Raw genomic sequence first — 26,395 nt, 5'->3', positions numbered from 1 at the left:
GGGGTAGTGTTGTATACAGAATGTATGTAAGAGAAACTGCACCCCATACAAAACAACATTCATGGTGTAAATTATAATTATATTTTAAAAATGTTTTTATCCAAGTCTAAATTGTGTTGGTGTTGAAATACAGATGAATTTTTTTATCAATGAAATTTTGAGTGTGCAATCAAACAGGGTCTTTTGCTGCAAGTACGCTACATTGTTGCAGATTGTTGCTTATACAGTAGAACCCACATTTTACATCCAATTTTAAGTTTTCCCTCATTTTACATTGTTGTTTTGTGGTTCCGCCTATATATTATGCATAATACCTTTCCCTGATTTTACATTTTCCTGGATTTTACACCATTTTTTCTGGTCCGCTGAACAATGTAAAATGGGGGTTTACTGGGTTTTGGTTTTTTTTAAGGTTGTATTCCTGGCTTACACCTCATCACTCGCTGTTGTGATTATTATTATGTGGTGCATTTAACCCTTTTTCTATACAGATCTGTTCATTTGAAAACCTCATCATGTATGGCCACTTTTATAAAAATAGGAAAAAAAGAATTGACAGTTGAAGTGTTAACAGGAGTCTAAAGCCCAAGCAGTGTGAGAGGAGGAGATAAAACAAGTCCCACTGGTTATATATATATATAGCGAGAGAGAGAGAGAGAGAGAGAGAGAGAGAGAGAGGAAAGTTCAGTTTCGTTTCTTGTTCCTGCTCTCAGTGATGGCGGCTGCTGATCTGAGAGACGAGCTGAGCTGCTCCATCTGTACGAGCATTTATACTGATCCTGTATCCCTGCCGTGTGGCCATAACTTCTGCCGGGACTGTATTGGGACAACATGGGACACCCAGGAGGAAACTTTCCTTGAAAATCCTTCCTGCCCTGAATGTAGACAGAGATTTAGTAGGAGACCTGAACTGACAACAGACTGGAAGCTGCGTGGCCTGGTGGAGAGATTGTATCCAACTGAGACAGAGCTGGGGGAGACTGGGATCTTCTGCACCTACTGTGTCCTCTCTCCTGTACCTGCTGCTAAATCCTGTCTCCTGTGTGAGGCTTCTCTGTGTGATACCCACCTGAGGGGGCACAGCAAGTCAGCAGAACATGTACTGACCCAACCCACCAACTCCTTTATGGGGAGAAAATGTTCTGTACATCACAAGGTTCTGGAGTATTACTGCTGTGAGGAGTCTGTCTGTATCTGTGTATATTGCTGGGTGGCTGAGGAGCACAGGGGCCACAGGGTGGAGCTGCTGAGTGAGGCCTCTGAGAAGAAGAAAGAGACACTGAGGAAAGTTGTGGAGAAACTGAGGCCAGAGAGAGAGGAGACTGAGAGAGGAGCCCAGAGACTGCAGGAGCGCAGGAGAGAAGTGGCAGAAAAAGCAGCCGGTGAGACAGAGAGAGTCACTGCCCTGTTTAGAGACATCAGGGAACAGCTGGAAGCCCTAGAGAAGCGACTCCTGAGTGACATCTCCAGGCAGAAAGAGAAGCTCTCACTCACACTCACTGATCTGATGGAGCAGCTGGAAATAAAGAAGGACGAGCTGTCCAGGAAGATCCGTCACATTGAGGAGCTGTGCAACATGGCAGATCCACTCACTGTCCTACAGGAACGGGAATCACATGGAGCTGCAGATAATGAGGGGGGCAGAGAGAGACATGATATAAAGGTCCCTGCTGTAGGGGATCTGGATGTGGATCTGATCTCAGAGACATTAGTCACAGGCTTAGCTGCCATTGTGACTGAGATAAAGGAATGGTGTTATGAGTCTACAGTCCTGTTACTGGATATAAACACGGCTGGGAATCATGTATCTGTATCAGGGGACAAGAAATATGTCTCCCACACACGTACAGACCAGCATCACCCAAAAACCCCAGAGAGATTTCAGGATTCTCAGACTTTAAGCATCAGGAGTTTCCCCTCAGGGCGACATTACTGGGAAGTGGAGGTCAGTGAATCAGGGGACTGGGGGGTAGGGGTGGCCTATCCCAGTATAGAGAGGAGAGGGTATCACTACTGCATGGGGATGAATAACAAGTCCTGGTGTTTGTGGAGATGGAGTAATAAATATAAAGTGACACATGACAGTAAAGACACACAGTTATCACATGTCCCTTCCTGCAGGAGAATCAGGATCTCACTGGACTATGAGGCCGGACGTCTGTCCTTTTATGAGCTGAGTGAGCCAATCAGACACTTACACACCTTCACTTGCACATTCACTGAGCCCCTTCATGCTGCATTCTGGGTAGGCTGGGATAATACCTGTGTGAGAATCATTAGTTATGGCACTGCCCAACAGGAAACCCATTGCCAGAGCTGCCATTAGTCATGTGATGCCAGGGAAGGATGGAAGGAAGTGCGGGTGCCATGATAATGTTGGGCAGTCTCCTCTAGCAATGACTTGACATGTGTTTTTACTAAGTAGCACTGATTTATAAACATAGGTGCTACATTATGCAAGTGAAGTTTGCAGTAGCAACCAATACGATCATTTCTTTCATTTTGCAACTTCTAATACACTATTCAAAACTAATTGCTGATTGGTTGCTACTGCACTCGTGTAATGTAACACGTATGTTTATAAATCAGCCCCAGTGACTCGGTGTCAACACTTCTTAGGACACTGTCTTTTCCATTCTCATATAGGAACATTCCTTTAAAAAACAGTTAACCATTTTTTTGCCAGAACACAGAGTTAGTCTGGCCTACTGGGACACTGTGAAAAATTCCAGGGACCTATAAAGAGGCTAAATTACTTTTTCATCCCTTGAGTTTATGCCCTTTTATTTTCTTTTAATTTTTTTTTATTTTACATATATAAAATAAAATGATTGCATAAACATTGTTCAGGAGCTGCAGATACTGGACAATCCCCAGTCTGCAGGGGTTCCAAAGTTTTGGGTTCCTGAATCATTTAAATGAGTAACAATAAACAAAAATGACTATTATTTATGGGTACTGTCATTTTTCTGCACTTACAAAGGTTTGGGCAATTTATGAGTTGAGTTTAAATTACATGTTATGTCAGAGCGGGAGAGGAAGAGAACAAAAGATCTTTGTCCCAATTATCACCAGGGGTCTAATTCTGTGTGTCGGGGAGTAGTAGCGGTAGGAAAATTAGCCCAGTGTTAAATTCCTGTATGTAAGTCATGGGTTCCAACCTTTATAAAAAGTTTTCTGGCGTTTTGGTTTCTCCAATATGAGCATATTATCTATCCTTGCTTTGACTAATTGAAAATCTAGGATAGGGAATTTCCAGGCTGCTGTTATAACTTGTTTAAGGGCTGAGAAGATATGAGGTATTTTTTAGCTCCTGGAATTCTCTTGTGAATTAGTGCCTCTGCCGGGACTTTCCTTAATGTAGATACGAATCCAAAAATGGGGAGCTTTGGGGCATTCCCACCAGATATGCATAAATGATCCTTGCTGACCACAGTTTCTGAAGCATAAAGGGGAACATGTGGGATACCATTTTGCCAGTCTTGTGGGTACCAAGTACCATTGAGTTAATGCCCTTTTTTATACAAGAACTTTATTTGCTTTAGTAGCCACAGAATGACACTGCCCAGAATTAGACAACTTGTTATCTACAAAGACCCCAAGATCCTTCTCATTTAAGGAAACTCCCAACACACTGCCATTTAGTGTAGAACTTGCATTTATATTATTTTTGCCAAAGTGCATAACCTGCATTTATCAACATTGAACCTCATTTTCCAGTTTGCTGCCCAGTTTTCCAGTTTAGACAAATCACTGTACAAAGTGGCAGCATCCTGCATGGAACCTATAGTTCTGCACAATTTAGTATCATCTGCAAAAATAGAAACAGTACTTTCAACGGCACCTCCAGGTCATTAATAAACAAGTTGAAAAGCAAGGAACCTAGTACAGAGCCCTGCGGTACTCCACTAACAACACTGGTCCAATTAGAAAATGTTCCATTTACCACCACTCTTTGTAGTCTATCTTTTAGCCAGTTCTCTATCCAGGTACAAATACTATGTTCCAGGCCAACATTCCTTAATTTAACCAGTAACCTTTTGTGTGGCACTGTATCAAATGCTTTAGCAAAGTCTAAGTAAACCCACATCCACTGCCATCTCAGAATCAAAGTCCCTGCTCACCTTCTCATAAAATGAAATTAACTTAGTCTGGCAAGATCTAATACATAAAACCACACTGGCACACACTCATAGTATTGTGATTTGCAATGAAGTCAAGTATCTTATCCCTTTATACCCCCTCCAAAAGGTCTCCTACCATTGATGTTAGACTAACTAGTGTATAGTTTCAGGCTGAGAACAGGATCCCTTTTTGAATAACAGCAACACATTTGCCAATTGGCCTCTTGGCACCATGCCCATTGTATCCTGAAAAATTAAGTAAAGAGGTTTGATAATCACAGAGCTAAGCTGGGGTGGGTATGGTTGGGCAGCATGCAGCATGCTGCCCCCTAAAATCCTGCCACCCTAGGCCCGGGGCTTGGTGGCCTTTCCAGAAATACGGGCCTGGAGAGAGCTGGAAGGACCCACCAAAAGATGTAATTTGGATCAGGCTAGCACAGGGACGCCAGATACTCTGCCTGGAGAGACAGTGTGAGAAGAGTCTGGACTGGAGGAATCAGCACTTGCACCATCTGAATATCCAAAGGGGTTGGACTCATCTAAGGAGTGATTGTAAAGTATCATAAGAGCCTGGGACATGAGTATTTTCATTATCCACATTTAAGGTGTGCAAGAAGATTACAGAGACTGTATTTGTAGGACTTAATTTCTTTAGTTAGTTAGACAGATAGCACAAGTGATTTAGTTAGTGAGGCCACTATTGTCACCTGTTAGGAGTGCTGTTTGTACTAGTTGGCCATTTAATTTGAGATAAACAGTTATTCAGTTTAACCAATACTGTTTGTGTGTGAATTATTACTGTGTTCCTAGTGGGGCCACCCGTAGGTGCATTCCTGTATCCCACTAGGTTGAGGAACTGTGCTCAGGGGCAGATTAATGCCTAGGCTAGCCTAGGGGCCCATAGTGGTCAGGGGACCATTGTTTTTTTTTTTTTTCAAATTAAAAAAAAATGTCACCGTCCACTGTCTCCACTCTGTGGTGGCCAGGACATCGATCATGGCCTACTAGTAGATCCTGGCAATGTTTCTGGTAGTATTGTAAGATATTCTTATTGACAATCTCAATATTAATATGAAATATTAATATTTGTCCATAATAATACAATAACTGTAGGTTCTAACGGGGAGGTTTGGCAAAGAAATGACATTCAACCAACTGTATTACTGAAAAGAAGATTTATGTATAAAATCAAAACACACTAACACAATTATAGAAAATAATAAGCCATAATATGCACATAAGGAAAGATACAAGGAAAAACCAACAATCTATAATTCAGAATGATATTTGCAATGCATATAAAAACAACCAGTGAGACAAATCAACAACTCTAACTTAAACAATAATCAACATCTACAGTATGTAAACTAGGAGAAAAAGGTTACAACAACTATATCAAACAATATGCTCTAAACCCTCTTACACTTATAACCACACACACATAAGTAATAACTGTCAATGACAAAGAGACACTGAGATAGTTACCAGTCCTTGGACAGCACGTCAATCTCTGGGCCTGCAGAGTTTCTGTTCAGAGGGGGACCCCTATACACAGAGGTCTGTTCCCCAAAACAGAACTCCAGACTGTACTTTGGGCACATCTTTTATACTGTTTTTAGAGTCTCACAAGACAACTGGCTAATCAGAAGCTCAGATGGACTCTTGTTTCTTGTTAGATGACATAACTTTCCCGCACCGTATGTAAAGGAAGGTTTTTGAGATCCTGTAATCGCTTGATCTCACAACATGTTTTTACGACAGGCTCTTTGCATACTATTACGAGAACTTGTAGTTAGCCTTCATTTACACATTATGATGAAACTGTTAATTCACATATCACCACCTCAGGGCCAACTGTTTTTTTTTTTAAAATTTTTATTTTTATTGAGTTTTAATAAAGCAAGAAAAAATACAGAAAGGAAAGAAAAAACAGTTCCATACAAGACTGCATATTCAGAACAGTAAGGCATTATGGAAGCACAATCCAGCTGGCAATGTCGTTCAAAGATCGAATAAACAAGTGATATTCAAAGTTTCCAGCAAAAAGCTTTGTCTCCAATAGTACTTAGACAAATGCACGAAAAATCAACCCAAGAGCTATCGTTAGCAGAGGAATTGGTAACAAATTCACCTATAAACTGTCCGTTGTCAGCGCCATGGAAGTCAGACAGTTGGGGAGCTGTTATAGATAGGAGTAACTGGGGATGTAGGGGGGAAGGACAGACACAGCAATAACGTAAGCTGCCATCAGAGGAGGCAGGTAGAACTGGCTAATGAACGCTAGGGTATACGTCATCTCGTCCCACAAATTAACCACTGAATCACACATGTCAAAAAACAGAAGTCAACAACATCTGCAGGCAAATATAGATTCGGAATATATATTAAGAATATAGGTTCAGTCACTGACTTGGTTTGGCAAGAGCACTCCCATCACTCATTAAAGCAATGGAATCCAGATATTGTATCCAAAGGCGCCAGGTGGACCAATGTTTTAGAATATCTTTATGTGAGTCAGCATGGGTCTCCTCAAATTTGGGAATCTCTTCCATTTCTTGGATCCATTCAGCTCGTGTTGGGGAGACAGTACTTTGCCATTTGCGAGGAATTAATATTTTGGCTGCATTCAATGCAAACTGCATCAAGGACTTTTTATAAGAGTGCACAGAGTCCGTATTGAAGTGTAAGAGTACCGTAGCTGGGTCGTTGGGTATGTCTAGTTGCAGCTTAGTATTGTATACATCCAAGATTTGAGTCCAAAATGACTTGATGTTTGGGCAGGCCCAGAAAATGTGTAGCATGGTGCCCGGGTGTTGTAAGCATCTCCCAGGGCCAACTGTTTATCTTGAATACCCTGACACCTCTGGCTCTTTCCTGGGTCTGTCTTTGTCTATGACTATTCTTTTGATACCAGAGACTGCAGTGTTATCAGATAACTGTTTTGGCAACTCCCTGTCCCAGCATGTGGCCTTTTACCTGTCTCTTTGACAATAACATTTGACAGTGATATTCACACATAAAATATTATATACATATAAAATCTTCCTGGTGAGGCTTATTTCTTACAGGATCAATGAAGTTTCCTGTTCTCCCAGCCTCTCCAATTCAGTCTGGCCTTGTGTTGGTTGGAGGGGTCGGCGCCTCTCCCAAGTAATGCAATAAAGATTTACCAAAAACTTTTGGCAGGTTGCAACACAGGTGCTACACCTGCCAAAAGTGTTTGGTAAACCTTTGATGTTTCTGGTAGACCATGACCGACCAGAGAGGATGGGATGTGGAACACAGCACTGATTGCCTCAGAAGCTATTTCAATGCATCTGGCAGGCTCTAGGACCGCTCCTCCATCCTATCTCCCACCGTGGCTCCGCCCCGCACTCCTCTCTGTTCTTGTGCTGCTGCCGCTGAGTGTCCCAGCATGCTCAGTATAGAGTTAGGAGTGAAAGCCGGATGAACATGGCTGATCCCCAGCACCAAGCCGGTCAGTGAATACATAGTAGTGCTCCCCTGTGCACCCAGGTTATTATACAATGTGCAGGGCCGGATTTGCATGGTGGGTGCCCCTAGGCCCATTGCCATTCGTCACCCATGCCCCCCCTTTTTTCTTTTAAATTTTCATAATCGGGACCTGAGTAATGTGGATTGGGTATGGGAAATTTACAAAATTATTGTATCTTCTGCACATGCCCAGCGTTTTTGAACCAATGTGGGTGTGGTTGGCAGCATGCCGCCCCCCTAAAATCCTGCCGCCCTAGGCCCGGGCCTAGGTGGCCTTTCCACAAATCCGGGCCTGACAATGTGTTGAAAGAAACACGCAGCCTACACTGGCTTCCACACAACAAAGAATGGGGAACAACCCCATCTACTACAGTCCCGAACGAGATGCACTGAAACTGCAACACAACCGATCGATCCTCCCGTCCTGCGTGTGCCCCACACTACTAGTTCTAGTGTTTCCATATCTACAGAGCCAGTCTCATTGTACCCCAAGTCACACTGTACCAGTATTTACTCGGTGCCCAGGCTTACTGACTCTTCTATTGTACCACAGCTAGTAGAATTCCTTGCAGACAAAATGCTTGTAGAGGTAATTCACACGGAGCTGCTTGTAATGTGCCAGTGGTTTGTAGATACAAGTAGTAATGAGTTGCACCACCTTAGGCATGGACAGTTCATTAAACCGTTTTAGGGTTGAATGGCAGTTACTACAGAGAATCCTCATTTTATTTGTTTTCATGCCTGTAGAATCAAATATAAGCCAGCTATAGTTTATATTATTCTTGGTGACAGAATTATTACAGAGAACCTGTATTAGTACAACTAGTTACACACACACAGATAGTTAGGATGTCCAGCGCCGGATTTCATTGACGGCCACCCCTAGGCCGCGCGGTCCTAGAGCCCACCTCACCTCCCCTTCCCAGCGCGCCGGCAAAAAAACACCGGCGCAGCTGCTGTAATTGAATGGGGACACACACGTCCCCATAATGCGGCTGGGCGGCATGCCGCCCCTATTTTTTTGCCGCCCTAGGCCCGGGCCTATGCGGCCTTGCCGCAAATCTGGGCCTGAGGATGTCCAAATTAGTTCCAGTGACAGTCTCTGCCGCCCACATCACTCAGTAAGCGCAGACAGGTGTAGCACTTTACTGTAGAGCAGCAGCCGGCAGGTCCAGTTCTGCCCGGTAGTTTGAAACAATCTCGTTCTCAGAACCTTGCGCAGTGATAGGGACACTCAGTTGCACAGGTTAACCCTGTGGTCTCTAGTGTTCACCGTAGCCCTTTTGGGGCCCCGGGCTTTCTGCTGCAGAAACCCAACAAGGAAGTGCAGGTTTAAATAAATAAGTCCGTAAACGAGTTACCGGCAAACATTTAGAAGAAGGCGAATTCAGACAGGTGAAGAATCAAGGACTGGCGGCAGAAATCATAAACAAGGGTCAGGCAGGAGTCAAAAACCAGATAATCAGAACAGAAGATACGCTTGAGCAGGAATAGTAAACTGAAGCCTAGTTTGGGCATTTACAAAATGGTGAACTGGACCTTTAAAGGCGTTTTGGCACCAAATTCAAATCTGGCGGCGCATCTATGATGTCACGACGCACAGCTCGGCGTCAAAGCTGGCGCAAGATCAGGAAGTGCGTGCCTGCACACCAACATATTCAACGAGACGCACCGGGAGGTAAGAGATTGCCGGCATCTCCCGGTGCATCTTACATAGTTACTGAGGCTGTGGAGCAGTGCCAGTCAGGATTTATTATTATTATTTATTAACATTTATTTATATAGCTGTAAAAACTACCTTCTTTTTAAATAATTTGTATAAGTTTTATGGTCAACAAACACCACTCACCAAGGTGATTTAAGTATATTTAATGTGTAAAAATGTGTTACAGAAACTACATACAAATTATCAGATATTTAGCCAGTCAAATACTCTATTGACAGCCGACCAAAATAATAGCGCCAGCATATTTTGCAACGATGTAAAGTAAATGTGTTTATACAACTAAATCACATTAATTATATACATAGAACATATGGAGTTACATACATCACGACCAATACTGGTGCAGAGGTGAGAAAGGCCCTGTGCAAAGGAGCTTACAATCTAAAGGGAAGGGAATAAGACACAAGATATGGGAGTGGCAAGTTCAGAATTAAGTGGGTGAGAGATGTGGTACTGTATGTGGTATTGCATTTGATTAGTGAAGCAGAGTGAGGGGAGGCTTCTCTAAAAAACCCATGTCCCACTGTGACTCATTCAGTTACATTGAGTAGGAGAAACAACAGCCTGCCAGAAAGCAGTTCCATCCTAAAGTGCTGGCTCTTTCTGAAAGCACATGACCAGGCAAAATGACCTGAGATGCACCTACACACCAATATTACAACTAAAATATAATTCTTGGTTTAGGAAGAAATGCAATATGGTAGAGTGAATTATTTGCAGTGTAAAAAATTTAATTTAGAAATAAAAACTACACCATAAATGTCATGACAGAATCCATTTAAAGGACAAGGAAAGGCAAAACAATAAAATCCCATTTTTACATTGTTTAATGAAAAATAAACCTTTCTCCAATATACTTTAATTAAAAAATGTGTACAGTTTTTATAAGAAACCTGACTGTATGCAGTGAAATTCTCCCTTCATTTACTGCTGTGGATAGGAATTGTCAGACGGTCCCTAACTGCTCTGCAGGGAAACAATCATACTTATGTACAGCAGGGGGAGCCCCCGCCTTACTTCCCAGCCATGCAGAACCCAAGCAGCTTTGTTTATGACAATCCCTAAGCAGCCCAGACCACACTGAGCATGTGCAGGGTCAGGCCAAGATGTATAACAAAGTTACAAGATGACAGCCCCCAGTGGCCAACTTTGAAAGCATAAATCATTTGTTTGATTAGACTTGTGGTGCAGTAAGTTCATGTTTATGTTTAGTATACAAAATACAGCATTTCTAGCCTTATTCTATTTTACACTTTCCTTGTCCTTTAATCAAACAAATGATTTATGCTTTCAAAGTTGGCCACTGGGGACTGTCATCTTGTAACTTTGTTATACATCTTGGCCTGACCCTGACCCTGCACATGCTCAGTGTGGTCTGGGCTGCTTAGGGATCATCATAAACAAAGCTGCTTGAGTTCTGCATGGCAGGGAAGTAAGGCGGGGGCTCCCCCTGCTGTTCATAAGTATGATTGTTTCCCTGCAGAGCAGTTAGGGACCGTCTGACAATTCCCATCCACAGCAGTAAATGAAGGGAGAATTTCACTGCATACAGTCAGGTTTCTTATAAAAACTGTACACATTTTTTAATTAAAGTATATTGGAGAAAGGTTTATTTTTCATTAAAGAATGTAAAAATGGGATTTTATTGTTTTGCCTTTCCTTGTCCTTTAACATGTTATACAACGGTTAACAGGGAACACAATTGGGAATGTCTTCAATTATGGCTATGAGGTGGAAAAATCTACTACTTGCCTTATGCTCTTTTGCTAATTTATTTATATTATTCTAGTACATAGCAGGACCGCAGGTGTGCTATATCAGTGACAGCTAGTTACACTGTCGCTAAACTCTGAGTCATGTAAATATTTTTGTTATTGTATTTTTTATGTTATGTTTTGGAATTTGGAATTTAAAATCTATCTACACACGACATGCTTCCCCATATCCTTCCTAGGTCCCGGACCCTGGTCTGCTCGCTGGGACAGCCAGACCGGGCACTCTGTTGGAATCAATTTGTTTGTTTTCTTCTTGAAGGGTATAGGATAAATTAAAATGGCGGCTAGCAGTGATAATACGGATTATACTTCTGATAAAAACCTTGAAAGTATAAAAATTATTTCATGGAACGTTGGGGGACTAAATACACTCTTAAAAGACGTAAGGTTCTTGATCATCTTAAAAGGGAGAAAGTACAAATTGCACTTCTTCAGGAAACGCATTGGCGTAGACAAGATACAATTTCCATGAAAGACAGGTGGATAGGTTCATTAACAGCTGCTTCCTATACATCAAAGTCCAGAGGGGTAGCAATTGTAATAAATGCTTCTTTAAATTGCAGGAGGGGAAAAACTTATAAAGATAAATTGGGCAGATACCTGATTATGGACTTGGATATTCAAGGGACGAACTATACCCTTGAAACGTTTATGCTCCAAATAATACTAATCAATCTTTTTTTACAGAATTGCTTCAGCTTCAGAATTGCTTCAGCGGTTGGACTCCTGGGGGGCTTCGAATGTAATTCTTGGTGGAGACATGAACACAGTGAATGACCCGTATATGGATAAATCAGGTACTTCTCTCATTCACACCTTGAGACGTATCAAACCACTCCACACTTTCTGTAACCATCTTTTATTAAAGGATGTCTACAGATATTTATACCCTGACACTAGAGATTACACCTTTTATTCTGCAGTCAATAACTCTCATTCGAGAATGGGCTAATTATATCGATGATAATTTGGTACACTGGGAGGAAAAAAATTTGCTATGGGCTGCTGCCAAGCCAGTTCTACGGGGTCACATAATAGCCTACCTAATTAAAAGGAAAAGATCGTTTGATGAAAGGTACAAATTACTACAAAATGAGCTCACCCATGCTTATAAATCCTTCAAACTTACTAATTCACTTACTGCAAAAAGAAAATACACAGAAACGAAGGCTTTTTTTAACACTTTATTGACGGAGCGAATGCAACATAAATTAAGTCATACGGCAAACAGATTCTATCGCTGGGGAAACAGATCAGGTAAATTATTAGCTAATATAGTCAAGAGCCAAGAAGGGTCTACTTTCATTCAGAATCTTAAAAGACACACCGGCTGGGCACGTGATACGTCTGACATTGCCACATTGATGACGGCACATTTCAAAACACTTTACCAAAGAGTTCCTGATTCTCCTGAGCCCGGTCTCAAATTTCTTCAGGAAGCCCATCATAACAAACTTCAGTCCAGGATAGGGAAATCTTAGATGCACCTATAACTGAAGCAGAAGTCTCAATGACGGTCACAAAACTGAAAAACGGCAAATCCCCAGGTCCAGATGGATTGGGGGCGGAATTTTATAAACTATTGTTGCCAGAAACGACTCCTTTACTTACGTCTCTATACAATGGTGTACTACAAGGTACCCTTTATGGGACAAAGCGGCTGATGCCAGAATTATTTTGCTACATAAGGAAGGCAAGGACCCTACTGATCCATCTTCATATCGACCAATATCGTTATTAAATCAAGATTAAATCAAAATTATGACGAAAATTATGGCTACTAGGTTACAAAACATTCTTCCCCTTATACTTACCTCTAATCAGATGGGCTTCCTTAAGGATAGGCATCCGGTTCGGGCTATCAGACAAGCTATCGCCACAATCTATCAGAGTAACCTAGAAAAAAGAAGACAGGGATTACTGCTAAACTTAGATGCTGATAAGGCCTTTGATAGGATCTCCCATGCACACATTTGTAGGCTTTTAAAATTCCAACATTTTGGAATTCATATGCTTAACCTATTCAAAACCATGTATGATGCTCCTCAGACTTTTATAACAGTTAATGGCTACAATTCTGAATTATTCGACATTTAACAATGGACTAGACAGGGTTGCCCTCTTTCGCCTCTACTATTCAACATTGCGTTAGACCCCCTTATAAAACATCTTCTTTTAAATGAAACATTTGCAGGCATACCTCTTGGACATATTAGACATAAAATAACAGCCTTTGCGAATGATATTTTGCTGTTTATTCATCGCCCTCACACAGAACTGGCTACGTTCCTAGATACCATACGTATATTCAGTACTTTTGCAGGCTTTCGGATCAATCTCAATAAGTCTGAAGCATTAGAACTTGGTGGCCCGGGGATTACAACACTTGGGAATACCGAATTCCCTTTTAATAGGGCACAATCCTACATAACATATCTGGGTATTAAACTGGCAAAAAAACATACAGAGCTTTACTCACTCAATATTAGACATACTATTGACAACATTCAACAAGATCTAAATAAATGGGACTCACTAAACCTACAAAGAAGATTAGCCAAACAACACAGGCTGGTGTAGCGGGGAACTCCCCTGCACGTTTATTTCATCAAGTGATGTAACGTTTTGGGGGCGTGCCCCTTCATCAGACATCGGCACGCCCCCGAAACGTTACATCACTTGACGAAATAAACGTGCAGGGGAGATCCCCGCTACACCAGCCTGTGTTGTTTGGCTAATCTTCTTTGCAGATATTTCTGGGAGTGGTGCCAACCCCTCCAGCCAGCACCGGGCAACTATTACCAGGAGAGACCTAGGGGAAATTAGGTAATTTGTTTTGCCACTCACTAAACCTAACCTTTTTGGGGAGAATTCACCTAATCAAAATGATTTTATTTCCTAAATTACTCTATCAACTACATATGCTACCTTACAGCATAAAACCATCCGACTACAAAAGGCTACTTAAAATGTTACGGACTTTTATCTGGAAACAGAAACGTCCGAGGATGTCTATTCAAATTGCAACAGACTAAAGCCTTGGGTGGGGTTAACTTTCCAAATATTCGGGAATATAATGAGGCAGCATTACTAAATTTCGCTGGGGACTGGATATATAATAGAAACACATATTTCTCAACAGAGCTTGACCAGCTCCTGACAGGAGGTCTCTCCCTTAACTTTCTTTTGCACACTCCATTAAGGGATATTCCACAAGATATGCGTGAACACCCCTTATTTATAGACACTTATAGAACATTGAATTCAGTGAGGTGCAGGTTTAAATTGACACCTTGTTACTCCATTTATCTGTCCTGGCTCGATAATCCGACATTTCCCATGGGGAAAAATAATAACACTCTAGTGGAATGGCATAACCGAAATCTGAAAATTGTTAAAGATATTGTCAATGACACTTTCACTGTTTTACCCAAGACAAGCTTCTCCAGAAATTCCCATTCCTGGTGAATGACTATCTGTTACTGAACCAAATTGTCCACTATGCCACGAAAGTGTTGAGGCATCTTTCCACGACAGATAAAGATAACCCAGTAAATCTGCTGTGGCCCAGATATAACACAGTCAGAACTATTTCCCAGATTTACCGCTTTATTAGGACCGCTCTGTAGACTGAAGCACAGGACAGATCTTTACTCAGATGGACTTCTGTGATCCCACAAACAGAGGCCTCCCAAATACTTTAGTATCATGCAAAAACAATGCAAGCTATTTCTGTTAGCAAATATCAAGAAATGGCTTTACAGGTATTGCATGGCTCTTATCTCACTCCTTTTAGGAGGCATCATATGGGTACTCTAAATTTGGATAATTGTCTGAGATGTCATCAACCCCGGGCTGATCTTGTGCATTGTCTTTGGCTATGCCCTATCATTCAACAATTATGGGGGGAAGTTCAGATATACTGGAGTCTCTGACTCAACGAGCAAACGTTTTTACGCTAACATGGGCAATTTTTGTGATACCTCCTCCACACCTGAAACTTTCGCGCTCTGAAAGGCAGCTAGCAGAAAGGTTAATGGCTGCAACTCGGAAAACCATATTGCACCATTGGCTTTCCCCATCTGCACCCCCCCTATCTCTGGTCAAACAAAAGCTACACCATATATTTCACATGGATTGGGTGGAATCCACTACAAACAAAGAACAATTTACTGACAATTTTTTTTCAACATGGATGAGTTACATTCAATCGCTCCCAACTCATACTAGACATCTAACGATATATGCATTTAGATACACTACGTGGTATGATACGGAACTGTTACTCAATAATACTAATGTCCAAGACATAGACCGGTATATTCAAAATCTCCTACGCTCCCAGGAACAACCGTCACAAACGCCCCCCAGGAGCCACCACATAAATCAGATATTGAGAACGAGGTATTCTTGATTGTTTTTCTTTTCCCTTTCAATGATATGTATGAGGAAAATACTGTTGTGTATTATACTACCTTAGTATGTTTTACAATGACAGTTAAGAGGAGACTAATGCTCTGGCCATTGCGTGTGTACGTTTGAAATGTATTAACGATGGATTTCTCTGTCATTCTTTTCGTAATTCCAAATTCCTTTGTATTTGTTTTTTTATTTGTTATAAAAAATTTCAATAAAGACATATTTAAAAAAAAATATCAGATTAACAAGCCAGGCTCCTTGACCACATCCACAAAGTAGTTCCAGTGCTTTATAAAAAGATGCATATGACACTGCACATAAATCTGGATCAATACCATCATTGATGGATAATCCTTTAGGGAATGTGAGATGATGTATCAATCTAAAGGAGCCTGATTCTTTTCTAGGAACAAGACCTAATGGAGAAACTTACAAATCTGATAATGGCAGCTCTGAGAATGGCCCTTCAATCCTGCCTAACGATTGCTCTTTATCAAACTTCTGTTGGCCAATGCGTGGATGTTCACTCAAAGATTTCAAATATCAAAAAAACATAGGTAAATTAGCATTAGAAAAAAGGGATTTTAAATCTGAATCCATCATATAGAAACTAGGCTTTCATTTTGTTTGGGTATAGCTTTAGGTTTGGGCCCATTTCTGCTACTTTCACCAGTGTAGGCATCTTTGTTCTGTAAATCTTTAGGGGCTGCTTTTCCATTGGGCAAAAATCTCTTGATGCAATGAAAGGCTGAATGTGAGGCATTGCAAATATTACTTTCATGTTTAAATCTACAATTGTGTTGGAATTTACAGTAGCTCTCATTATATGCCCAACACTAATTTGGTTTCTTTTGCATCTCAGATGATTTTGAAGCATTTTGCTGTCTGGGAATGAGCAGCCCCATCCAAATATCTATGTCCTTGCTACCCCCTTCAATGACTTAGTAACCTCCATTTTTTGTCTAAATTTGTCATCATAAGTGTAACATACAATACCCCTGTAACTTCTATAATTATATCAACGTGCTAAAATAAGCCCGGCGTCAATGAAGGGTGTTTATCAGAGAGGATATTGGTATATATGCAAAAGCCTTGTAACCAGTTAGAGAAGGTACAGGCTATAGGTCGCCCCTTCCCTCCTTGCTGTCACCTTTATTTTCGCCTGTGAAAAATTCCTTAGCAGCAGGGATTAAAGATAAAATATCAACATAATCACTTTTTCCTATTTTCTCCTTCACAGATGGTGGTAAATGTAACCCAATCAGAGTAACCTCATAAGATGGAATCACAATATGTAGTTTTAGCAATGACTGATAAACACCAGGTAAATAACATTACATGAAGTCATTTAAATTTGGCATCAAAGAGGTTAACTTACCCAGCTCTTGTAGTATCTTAGAGTCTTGGAGCCTGGGAGTCTCTTGTGCTGAAGTGGAGGGCTGTGGGTTGACCTCTTTATGCTGAAGGTGAGCTGATGCTGAGGAGGGAGTTGTAGCTGATGTATCAGATGGCTGGACCTGTGGGCGGACATGAGAGTGGAGGAGAGGCAATATCAGTGGTGATGGTGTGGGAAGGGAAAGCTGTGAGGTTGGATGTGGTGGGAACAGCGTGGGCCGGTGCGGATATCTTAGTAGGTGGTCCAGACTCAGCAGAGGAATATGCAGAGACAGCGGAGGAATTTCTGGTTGGCTGTGCTTTATCCTTGCCAGAGGAGTTATCCAATGAGAACACTGGCTTTTTTCCTGCTGAGCACTTATTTGACAATCGCGCTGAGCCCCTCTTTTGTAGTGGAGGTGACGAATGTGGCCATAGTGATTCGCCGCTGCTCAATCTGCCAGATTCCTGCACACACTTCCAGAGGGGGATCCTATAGCCTTTTTCTTGATCTTAGCAGCCATCCTATGTGCCACTTTGGCAGCAGGTGCTCCACTGGTTCCTTTATGTAGTAGGTCCCTCACAGTCTGAAACACTCTCCCCTTCCTCATACGGACTCATATGCGATTACTCTTTTTCTTGCAGGAACATCTAGAGCATTCGGGCAGAGGCTTCATCACCAGCCTCTCTGCTTATCCACCGTAGCATCTCCTCAGCTGCCACTTCCATGAAACTCACCATGCTCCAGGATCTTCAGGGATGTCTCAGGACCTGATTCTACAATGATAAGTATACCTCCCTGGAGACCTGCTTATATAGGGGCTCGTTGTTACCACCTGACCAGATTTCAATCATTTTAGCCAATCATAGCCTTACCTGTATCAAGTAGCTCACCTGTTAGCAATCCAGTACACCTGTGATACCCTAAGCTAATGACAAGCCTAACACCTGTGCAGTTAACTCTTTGACTGCCACCCTCCCATGTATGTATATGCCTATTTGGCTCTTCACTATCAATTGAAAAGTTGCTTAGAATTATCCATTCTAAAACATACTAAGAGTTAACTTAAACCAGAACCATTCCTTTAAAGTGTTAACAGGAGTCTAAATTCCAAGAAATAAACTTCCCCCACCCTGTGTGAGAGGAGGAGACACATCCCACTGGTTATAGAGAGAAAGAGACTTTCAGTTTCGTTTCTTGTTCCTGATTTCAGTGATGGCGGCTGCTGATCTGAGAGCTGAGCTGAGCTGCTCCATCTGTACGAGCATTTATACTGATCCTGTATCCCTGCCGTGTGGCCATAACTTCTGCCGGGTCTGTATTGGGACAACATGGGACACCCAGCAGGGATCTGGGGCTTATTCCTGCCCTGAATGTAGAGCAGAGTATCAGGAGCGCCCTGCCCTGTACAGGAACAGAACTCTGGGTAACATAGCAGAGATATTCCTTCCAACTGAGACAGAGCCGGGGGAGACTGGGATCTTCTGCACCTACTGTGTCCTCTCTCCTGTACCTGCTGCTAAATCCTGTCTCCTGTGTGAGGCTTCTCTGTGTGATACCCACCTGAGGGGGCACAGCCAGTCAGCAGAACATGTACTGACCCAACCCACCGACTCCTTTATGGGGAGAAAATGTTCTGTACATCACAAGGTTCTGGAGTATTACTGCTGTGAGGAGTCTGTCTGTGTCTGTGTGTCCTGCTGTCTGGCCGGAGAGCACAGGGGCCACAGGGTGGAGCTGCTGAGTGAGGCCTCTGAGAAGAAGAAAGAGACACTGAGGAAAGTTCTGGAGAAACTGAGGCCAGAGAGAGAGGAGACTGAGAGAGAAGTCCAGAGACTGCAGGAGCGCAGGAGAGAAGTGGGAGAAAAAGCAGCCGGTGAGACAGAGAGAGTCACTGCCCTGTTTAGAGACATCAGGGAACAGCTGGAAGCCCTAGAGAAGCAACTCCTGAGTGACATCTCCAGCCAGAAAGAGAAGCTCTCACTCACACTCACTGATCTGATGGAGCAGCTGGAAATAAAGAAGGACGAGCTGTCCAGGAAGATCCGTCACATTGAGGAGCTGTGCAACATGGCAGATCCACTCACTGTCCTACAGGAACGGGAATCACATGGAGCTGCAGATAATGAGGGGGGCAGAGAGAGACATGATATAAAGGTCCCTGCTGTAGGGGATCTGGATGTGGATCTGATCTCAGAGACATTACTCACAGGCTTAGCTGCCATTGTGACTGGAGTAAAGGGAAGGTGGATCTATGGGCAGGAGGCTACAGACCTGTTACTGGATATAAACACGGCTGGGAATCATGTTTCTGTATCAGGGGACAGGAAATCTGCTTCCTACTCACATACAGACCAGCGTCACCCACAAACCCCAGAGAGATTTCAGGATTGGCCTCAGACTTTAAGCAGCAGGAGTTTCCCCTCAGGGCGACATTACTGGGAAGTGGAGGTCAGTGAATCAGGAGACTGGAGGGCAGGGGTGACCTATCCCAGTATAGAGAGGAGAGGGGGTCAGTCCTGGATTGGGGATAATAACAAATCCTGGTGTTTGTGCAGATGGAACAATAAATATACAGTGAGACATGACAGTAGAGACACAAAGTTACCAGACGTCCCTTCCTGCAGGAGAATCAGGATCTCACTGGACTATGAGGCCGGACGTCTGTCCTTTTATGAGCTGAGTGAGCCAATCAGACACTTACACACCTTCACTGCCACATTCACTGAGCCCCTTCATGCTGCATTCTGGGTAGGGTGGGGTTCCTGGGTGAGAATCATTAGTTAGGAAGCCCATTCCCAGAATTGCCCTTAGCCCAGTGATGCCAAAAAAGGGAGAAAATGTTGGTGCCATGTTAATGATGGACAGTCTCCCTTATCAAAGACTTTGTGGGTATTTTAACTAAGTGGGGCAATGATGTGCAATTATTGAAGTTTGATTATTGGAACAATATTGCTCAGGACTTGGGGGTCTTCTTAGTGCTGAACTGTATATCTCTGTAATCACTTTATATAAAGCTCAGTACTTAATTCAGTTGTTATGTGTGTGAGTGTTTAAAGGACACCTGTTGGGCAAAAATATTTTCCTAACCAAAGGTACAGGCTAATAGAGCCCACACTCCAGCTGGGGGTAACAGTAGGGTGTTTTTTAAAAAACAATTGGCCAATCCAGTGCTAGGTGTTTCATACCTGAAAGGAGCTCCTAGTGTGAGCAGCCATGTTATACAGAGCACATGCACATGATGTCTGTGCCCAATATGGCCGCTCAAACCCTCCTGGTGCTGGCGGGGGGGTTTTTTGTTTTTTTTTAATTACTATTACCCCAGCTGGAGTGCGGGCTCTATTAGTCTGTACCTGTGATTGGGGAAAATATTTTTGCCCAGCAGGTGCCCTTTAAGTGTGTGTGATGGAGTGTGAGTCTATGCACGCTTGTGAGGGTGTCCATGTGAGCGTGTGGGGGTTTATGTGTATAAGTGTGTGTGAATTATTGCTCATTAGCTTTTCATCACTAGGACTAATCAAAAATCCTGCATATATAATTAATTAACAATATAATTCAAAGTCCCCCAGTTTATGACTCTGGTCCATTCAGTGACTACGAGACCATCAATATATCTGAACTCTAACTCACTGTTTTGTTACACCTACGTCTCACTCATTTTTATTGTAACACACTGACCAATGGAAAGCAAGAACAAATAGCATTATAAATAGCAGTTCTTTGCAGCATGATTAGTATTTATTATAACAGCTGCACATCCAGTACCTGCAGGGGCCCAGTTCAATGCCAAATGCCTCTAAATGGATCAATAGCTTTAAATTGTAACCAACAAGTATTGCACTTGTTACTGGTTTTGGAGTCTGTATGTTTATTTACTTTATTTAAATTACTGCTCATGTTAATGTACTCTGCAGCCTAAAGTCCCTGGCAGATTAGGAGATTATTCCCCTGTGATAACTCTTCACTACCTGGGTGGCACTAACCTCCTGCCAATGCTTTCCCACCAGCAATAATGTAGATCCCCAGTGGAAAAGCCTATATGGTGTTATATTCTGAGGTTGCCTCCCAAGAAAAATATGGAAAAACAAAGCAGTGAATTTTTTTTCCACCTGCAATTTATATTATTGACAGTGTAAAAGCCTTTGCAGCAGATTAGTCACCCATGGTAGTTCAAATTGATCACAGCCAATTAGGGATGCACCAAATCCACTATTTTGGATTTGGCCGAATCCTTCGCGAAAGATTCGGTCGAATACCAAACTGAATCCAAACCCTAATTTGCATATGCAAATTAGGGGTGGGAAGGGGAAAAATTTACTTCCTTGTTTTGTGACAAAAAGTCATGCAATTACACTCGCCACCCCTAATTTGCATATGCTGAATTTGCATATGCAAATTAGGATTTGGATTCGGTTCGGCCAGGCAGAAGGATTCGGATGAATCCGAATCCTGCTGAAAAAGGCCGAATCCTGGCCGAATCCCAAACCAAATCCTGGATTCGGTGCATCCCTACAGCCGATAACTTATCTCCTCATGTGCCAATACCCTTAGAGCAGAGACAAACGCTCAAATGCGGGGAGATTTAGTTGCCCAGCGATAAATTGCCTCTTCTTCAGGGCGGCTAATCTCCCCAAACTGCCTCCCGCCGGCTAGAATGTAAATCGGTGGTGGGATGGCGCTCGGACCACTTCGTTATCCGAATTCGTCCGAAGTTTCCTCATGAGGCAACTTTGGGCGACTTCGGAAAGCGCAGTGCACTGATTGGCATTCCGCTGGCAATTTACATTCTAGCCGGCTGGAGGCAGTTTAGGAAGATTAGTCGCCCCAAAGAAGAGGAGATTTGTCACTGGGCGACTAATCTCCCCGAATCTGAGAGTGTGTCTCTGCCCTTGGGGCCACGGCTGACAGGGAGATTTATCACCTGTGGTAAAAATGCACAACTAAGGGGAAAAGCTTCTCCAACAGCAATAATCTCAACAGCTGTTGGTAAAACCTACACAACGCCAATGACTCACTGGGGGAAATCTTCAACTTACTCCAAGAGTTTCGATACTTTTCAGGATTTAAAATTAATGCCAATAAATCAGAATTTATGAACATTAATGTAAATATTTCAGGATCCCTGCTACAAAAACTTAAACACCACAAGTCCCATTTAACTTACCTAGGGCTCACAATTCCTTCAGATTTGGGGAAGCTCTATACTCTGAATTTCACACCTGCTATTAATAAGGTGCTTTCTCTTTGCAATAAATGGGTAAATGCTCCCTTGAATTTAAAAGGGAAGATAGCTCTATTTAAGATGCTAATTTTCCCCAAACTAATCTACCCACTGGTAAATTTGCCACTGCTGTTGAAACAGACAGATATAAAAAAATTGGATTCATCCTTGAACAGTCTTATCTGGGGGACTAAGAAACCTAAAATTGCTCTTTCAAAACTGCGATGTCCTAGCGAACAAGGGGGGTTGAAAGTTGCAGATTTTAGGGCCTTCAACCTAGCTTCAATCACTAGATATCTTATCGAGTGGATATATGGAGGTAAAAGATTTACTAACCCGGAACTCGAAAAATTTCATGAAAATAACCTTAACATCTTGACAGTTGCTCACACAAAGTGGAAAGAGGTGCCTGTTACTTTTAAAATGAATCCCTTATTCAGAGACTCGCTGTCTACCTGGAAACTCTTGTTTTCAAGTCACAATCTAAATCACATGCAGACCCCCTTTATGCCCCTACAGCTCCTGTGGAGAAATTCTAAAATGGGTTTTCCTTCCCTCCTTCCTAATAAGAAAAACAATCTACCTTTATTGATGGAAGATGTTGTAGATCCTGCCAATGGTAACTTACTAAAATGGCCTGAGTTTAGAAGTAACAACAACCTAAAGCCAGGTGATCATTCTATGTACATGTTTATTAAGAGCGGTTTAGTTGGATCCCAAAATAAAGAATCTTATGTTCTTCAGACATATTGGCTCACAAGGTCAATGAATGTTATTCTTGAAAATCCTGATTTAATGAACATAGATCTCATTTCCCAAATATTTTGGTCTCCAGGAAACAGGTGTAACACCTATTTGGGCCACTCAGGGGTTAATTCACCAGCTAGAACACTAGAGCATGGGTTACACGTGACTTACACCCAGGGCAGGGCCTTCGCTAAGTGGAAGTGTTCCCTCTATGGTGTAGTGCAACTACATCCCCCAGGCTACTGTGCACACAAAAACAACTTGGGCGCCAGGAGGTTCTTAACAATCAGGAACGGTTTATTATGCCAAAAAGGGCAAATGAGCACAGGTTTCAGTAGTCACGCAGGAGTTGAGGAAAACAGCATATTGAGAGGTCACACAGAACAAGACAGGCTCACACAGAGATACACAGGCAAATGCAGTACAACCTTTCCCTCCTGGAAGTTGTCAGGAAGCAGCTTGTACCCTACAGTCCCTCTTCACTGAGGTCCCTGACTGGAGGCAACACACAGAGCCTCTGGGAAGCTCCTCCCTTACTGCAAATCCTTGTTGGAGCTTCAGCTGCTCTTTCTCTCTCACCTCTCTGCCTTTCTCTCCTAGAGAGACTATGACAAGTCTGCCCTAGTATATCTGTTCCTCATTCACGGGGTTACCTGCTCCCCGACTTGGTCACATGACTTCTTCTGGGCCTATTGCACTCAGTCCCCCTGAGCACATCCAGCTAGAATCACATCCAGAGGAGAAAGAGGAAGTGGCCACTCCTTACACTCACTATATAGGAGTGAGTCAGAGCAGTGTCATCAAATCTCTCAGCCTATCACTGTAAAGGTTATTCTGTAACAGGGATTCTACCCAATAACCCAAGGAAATGGTGAAAAGATTAACTCTATAGGGCCTGTATCCCTATAGGGCCCTACACAGGCAACCCCATCCACTAAAGAAAGTGGCTGAAAAATGGTCTGGTTACTTACAATCTGCAATTACTCCTTCCCATCTCTTAAATTCCATTAGTTAATATAACAAGCACTTAGTGGCTGAAAACTGGAGAGTACAACATTTTAAATTGGTTCACTTGGGCTATGGGAAACCATATAAAAAGTGCTTAGGTGTGGGTTCTCAGACTTTCTGTCCGAAATGTACCCAACTAGATGTGGACCTATTTCACTACTTATGGTGTTGTCCAAAAGTGTGCAAGTTATGGTCATGTAGGGACCTATAGGATATCCTATCCCTATAGAGTTAATCCCCTACCTTTTGTATGTAGTTCTCTTTTCCCTTGTTATTGGGCCAAGCCCTTGTAACTGGTAAAGTGTAACACCCACACCTATTGGACAAAGAGTGTAATGACACTCCCCTGCCACACTGCTATATAGTGTTGTGTAAGGAGTGGCCTCTTCCTCTTTGGCTCCTGGTGCTGCTGCTGGGTGAATCTCCACTGAGCCTGGGATCACCATAGGCCCCAGTTAGCATTTACCCCAGAGGGACCTGACACCTTTGGTGCTAAGTCGGGGACCAGGTAACCCCGTGAACGAGGACCAGCTAAGATAGTAAGATCTTGTTATAGTCTCTCTAGGAGAGAAAGACAGAGAGGTGTAGCAGAAAGAGCAGTTGTCACTCCAACGAGGATTGTAGTAGGGAGTAGCTTCCCACAAGGCCTGTTTGCCTTTAGAGCAGGGAACTCAGTTGATAGGCATCTAGCTGAGCAAAGGACTACCTGTACCCTACCTGATAGATCCCGATCCCCTCAATGTGCAACGTCGGTTGAACTGGGAATGTATGTACACCTATCTGCAATATCTTTTGGGAGTCGCATCTGTCTGACTGTGAACCTTGTATTGTCCAAAGTGATTCCACCTGCTGTGTCCTCAGTATATTTGTAAGTAAACCTGTGGTCATTTGCCTCTGGCATAATAAATCTGTGCTCCTGTTTTACCTTTTTAAAGAACCTCCTGGCGTCCATTATTCTATATTTGCACTTATATGCCTGTGAGTTGTAGATCAACTACAGTTTAAAGGGGAAGCTTCCATTTGGCGAAGGCTCTGCCCTGGGTGAAGATTCGCAATGTAACCCATGCTCACTACCTAGCTGGTCACCCTTAACTCCTAATTGGCAGAATAGGCCAAGAAAGCATTACAGTCATCCTTGGAAAAGTTTTTGATTCTAAAACTAAAGCTTAACATTAAACTTAACCCTAAATTTGCACTCCTACATTTGGATTCCCCAGGACCTGGACTAAAGGGGCAACCCAATTCCCTGAGAGACCCATTGTTAAGTCTACTTTTGTTGTTTACAGCTGCTACTAAGAAACTTCTTTTTTAAATTGGCTGTCCGAGTCCATTCCTTCACTGGCAGACATTCTGTCTCTCCTAAACCAACTCTGCTGGCAAGAAGCAATAAGGATTAAATCAGCAGAACCACATCTCAAACAGTCATTTACTGAAACTTGGTCTTTATTCTGGGATCAAATTGACTCTAGTTTCAAAGCACGCACATTGGGGTTGTTACATTTATAAGCTAATCTTTGCTGGTTCAATGGATATGTTTATATATTTTCTTTGTTTACAGCCGTTGCTTTATGCTGGTACAATTTTAAAATCTAGTAACATTCGCTGAGCGTTGTTTGGTGGTTTGGTTGCTTGGTTATATGATTAGATTTTAGATGGCTTCACCAATCATATTTACTCTTCATTTTCCTATTAGGCATTTTTGCTACAAGTTGTATTGGTGTGCCTCATTGTTCTGCTTTGATCTTTTGTTGAAATTCCTGCTTGTTGACCGTGGAAAACAATAAAAACATTTTCAACTAAAACCTACACATCCTGAAGTTGCCCGAAGTTACCTTGCGAGGCGACTTCAAGAGATTTCCGAAGAAAGAAGGTATGTGTAGGTTTTAACACCGGTGATTATAATTATTGCCAGTGGAGAAACATTTTTGGGAGATTTGAAGCCTGCAGACATGCTTTTTTATTGGGGGGAGCAACAGATTTCCCTGTGATTGCCCTTAAAAGTGTTGCTCAACTTTAAATTGAGAGTGCTATTCTGAGACAATTTGTAATTGTTTTTCATTTTTGAATATTTGTAGTTTTTGAGTTATTTAACTTTTTAATCAGCAGCTCTCCAGTTTGTAATTTCTGAAATCCGGTTATTAGGGTCCAAATTACCCTTACAACCATGCGTTGATTGGAATAAAAGACTGGAATATGAATAGGAAATAACCTGAATAACAAGTAGCAATAACTATAAATGTTTAGCCTTACAGAAGATTTGTTTTTATTAGATAGGGTCAGTGATCCCCATCTGAAAGCTGAAAAAAGTAGAAGGCAAATAATTTAAAAAAATGAAGGCCAATTGAAAGTTTGCTTATAATTTCTCATTCTATAATATACTAAAAGTTAACTTAAAGGTGAACCACCCCTTTAAGAGTAGTTGTAGCTGTAAGTGATTCAAATAAGGATAAGTAAACCTTTAATATAAGTGAATGTAAAACTGATAAGGGGTCTATTCTAAGACCT

The 26,395-nt window shown here is 42.2% G+C and overlaps 1 protein-coding gene across 2 annotated transcripts; it reads left to right on the top strand.

Annotated features, from left to right (window-relative positions):
* Positions 1-372: 372 nt before the first annotated feature.
* Positions 373-19,973, top strand: LOC121399549 (E3 ubiquitin/ISG15 ligase TRIM25-like). 2 transcript variants are annotated; one of them, XM_041580693.1, is made up of 2 exons: positions 373-847; positions 18,262-19,973. In XM_041580693.1, the coding sequence occupies exons 1-2, from the start codon at positions 716-718 to the stop codon at positions 19,699-19,701; spliced, it is 1,572 nt and encodes a 523-aa protein (XP_041436627.1). In that variant the 5' UTR covers positions 373-715; the 3' UTR covers positions 19,702-19,973. The 2 variants fall into 2 exon arrangements, with proteins under 2 accessions (XP_041436627.1, XP_041436626.1); XM_041580692.1 differs by lacking the exon at positions 18,262-19,973 and having other exon boundaries at positions 373-3,575.
* Positions 19,974-26,395: the final 6,422 nt, after the last annotated feature.

The sequence above is a fragment of the Xenopus laevis genome, chromosome 1S, assembly GCF_017654675.1.
Source record: "Xenopus laevis strain J_2021 chromosome 1S, Xenopus_laevis_v10.1, whole genome shotgun sequence".
NCBI classification, from domain to species: domain Eukaryota; kingdom Metazoa; phylum Chordata; class Amphibia; order Anura; family Pipidae; genus Xenopus; species Xenopus laevis.
This window is presented reverse-complemented; position numbering and strand designations above follow the sequence as displayed.

Excerpts from the sequence above, each read along its gene's own strand:
- LOC121399549 (XM_041580692.1), top strand. The coding sequence starts at position 716 with ATGGCGGCTGCTGATCTGAGAGACGAGCTGAGCTGCTCCATCTGTACG.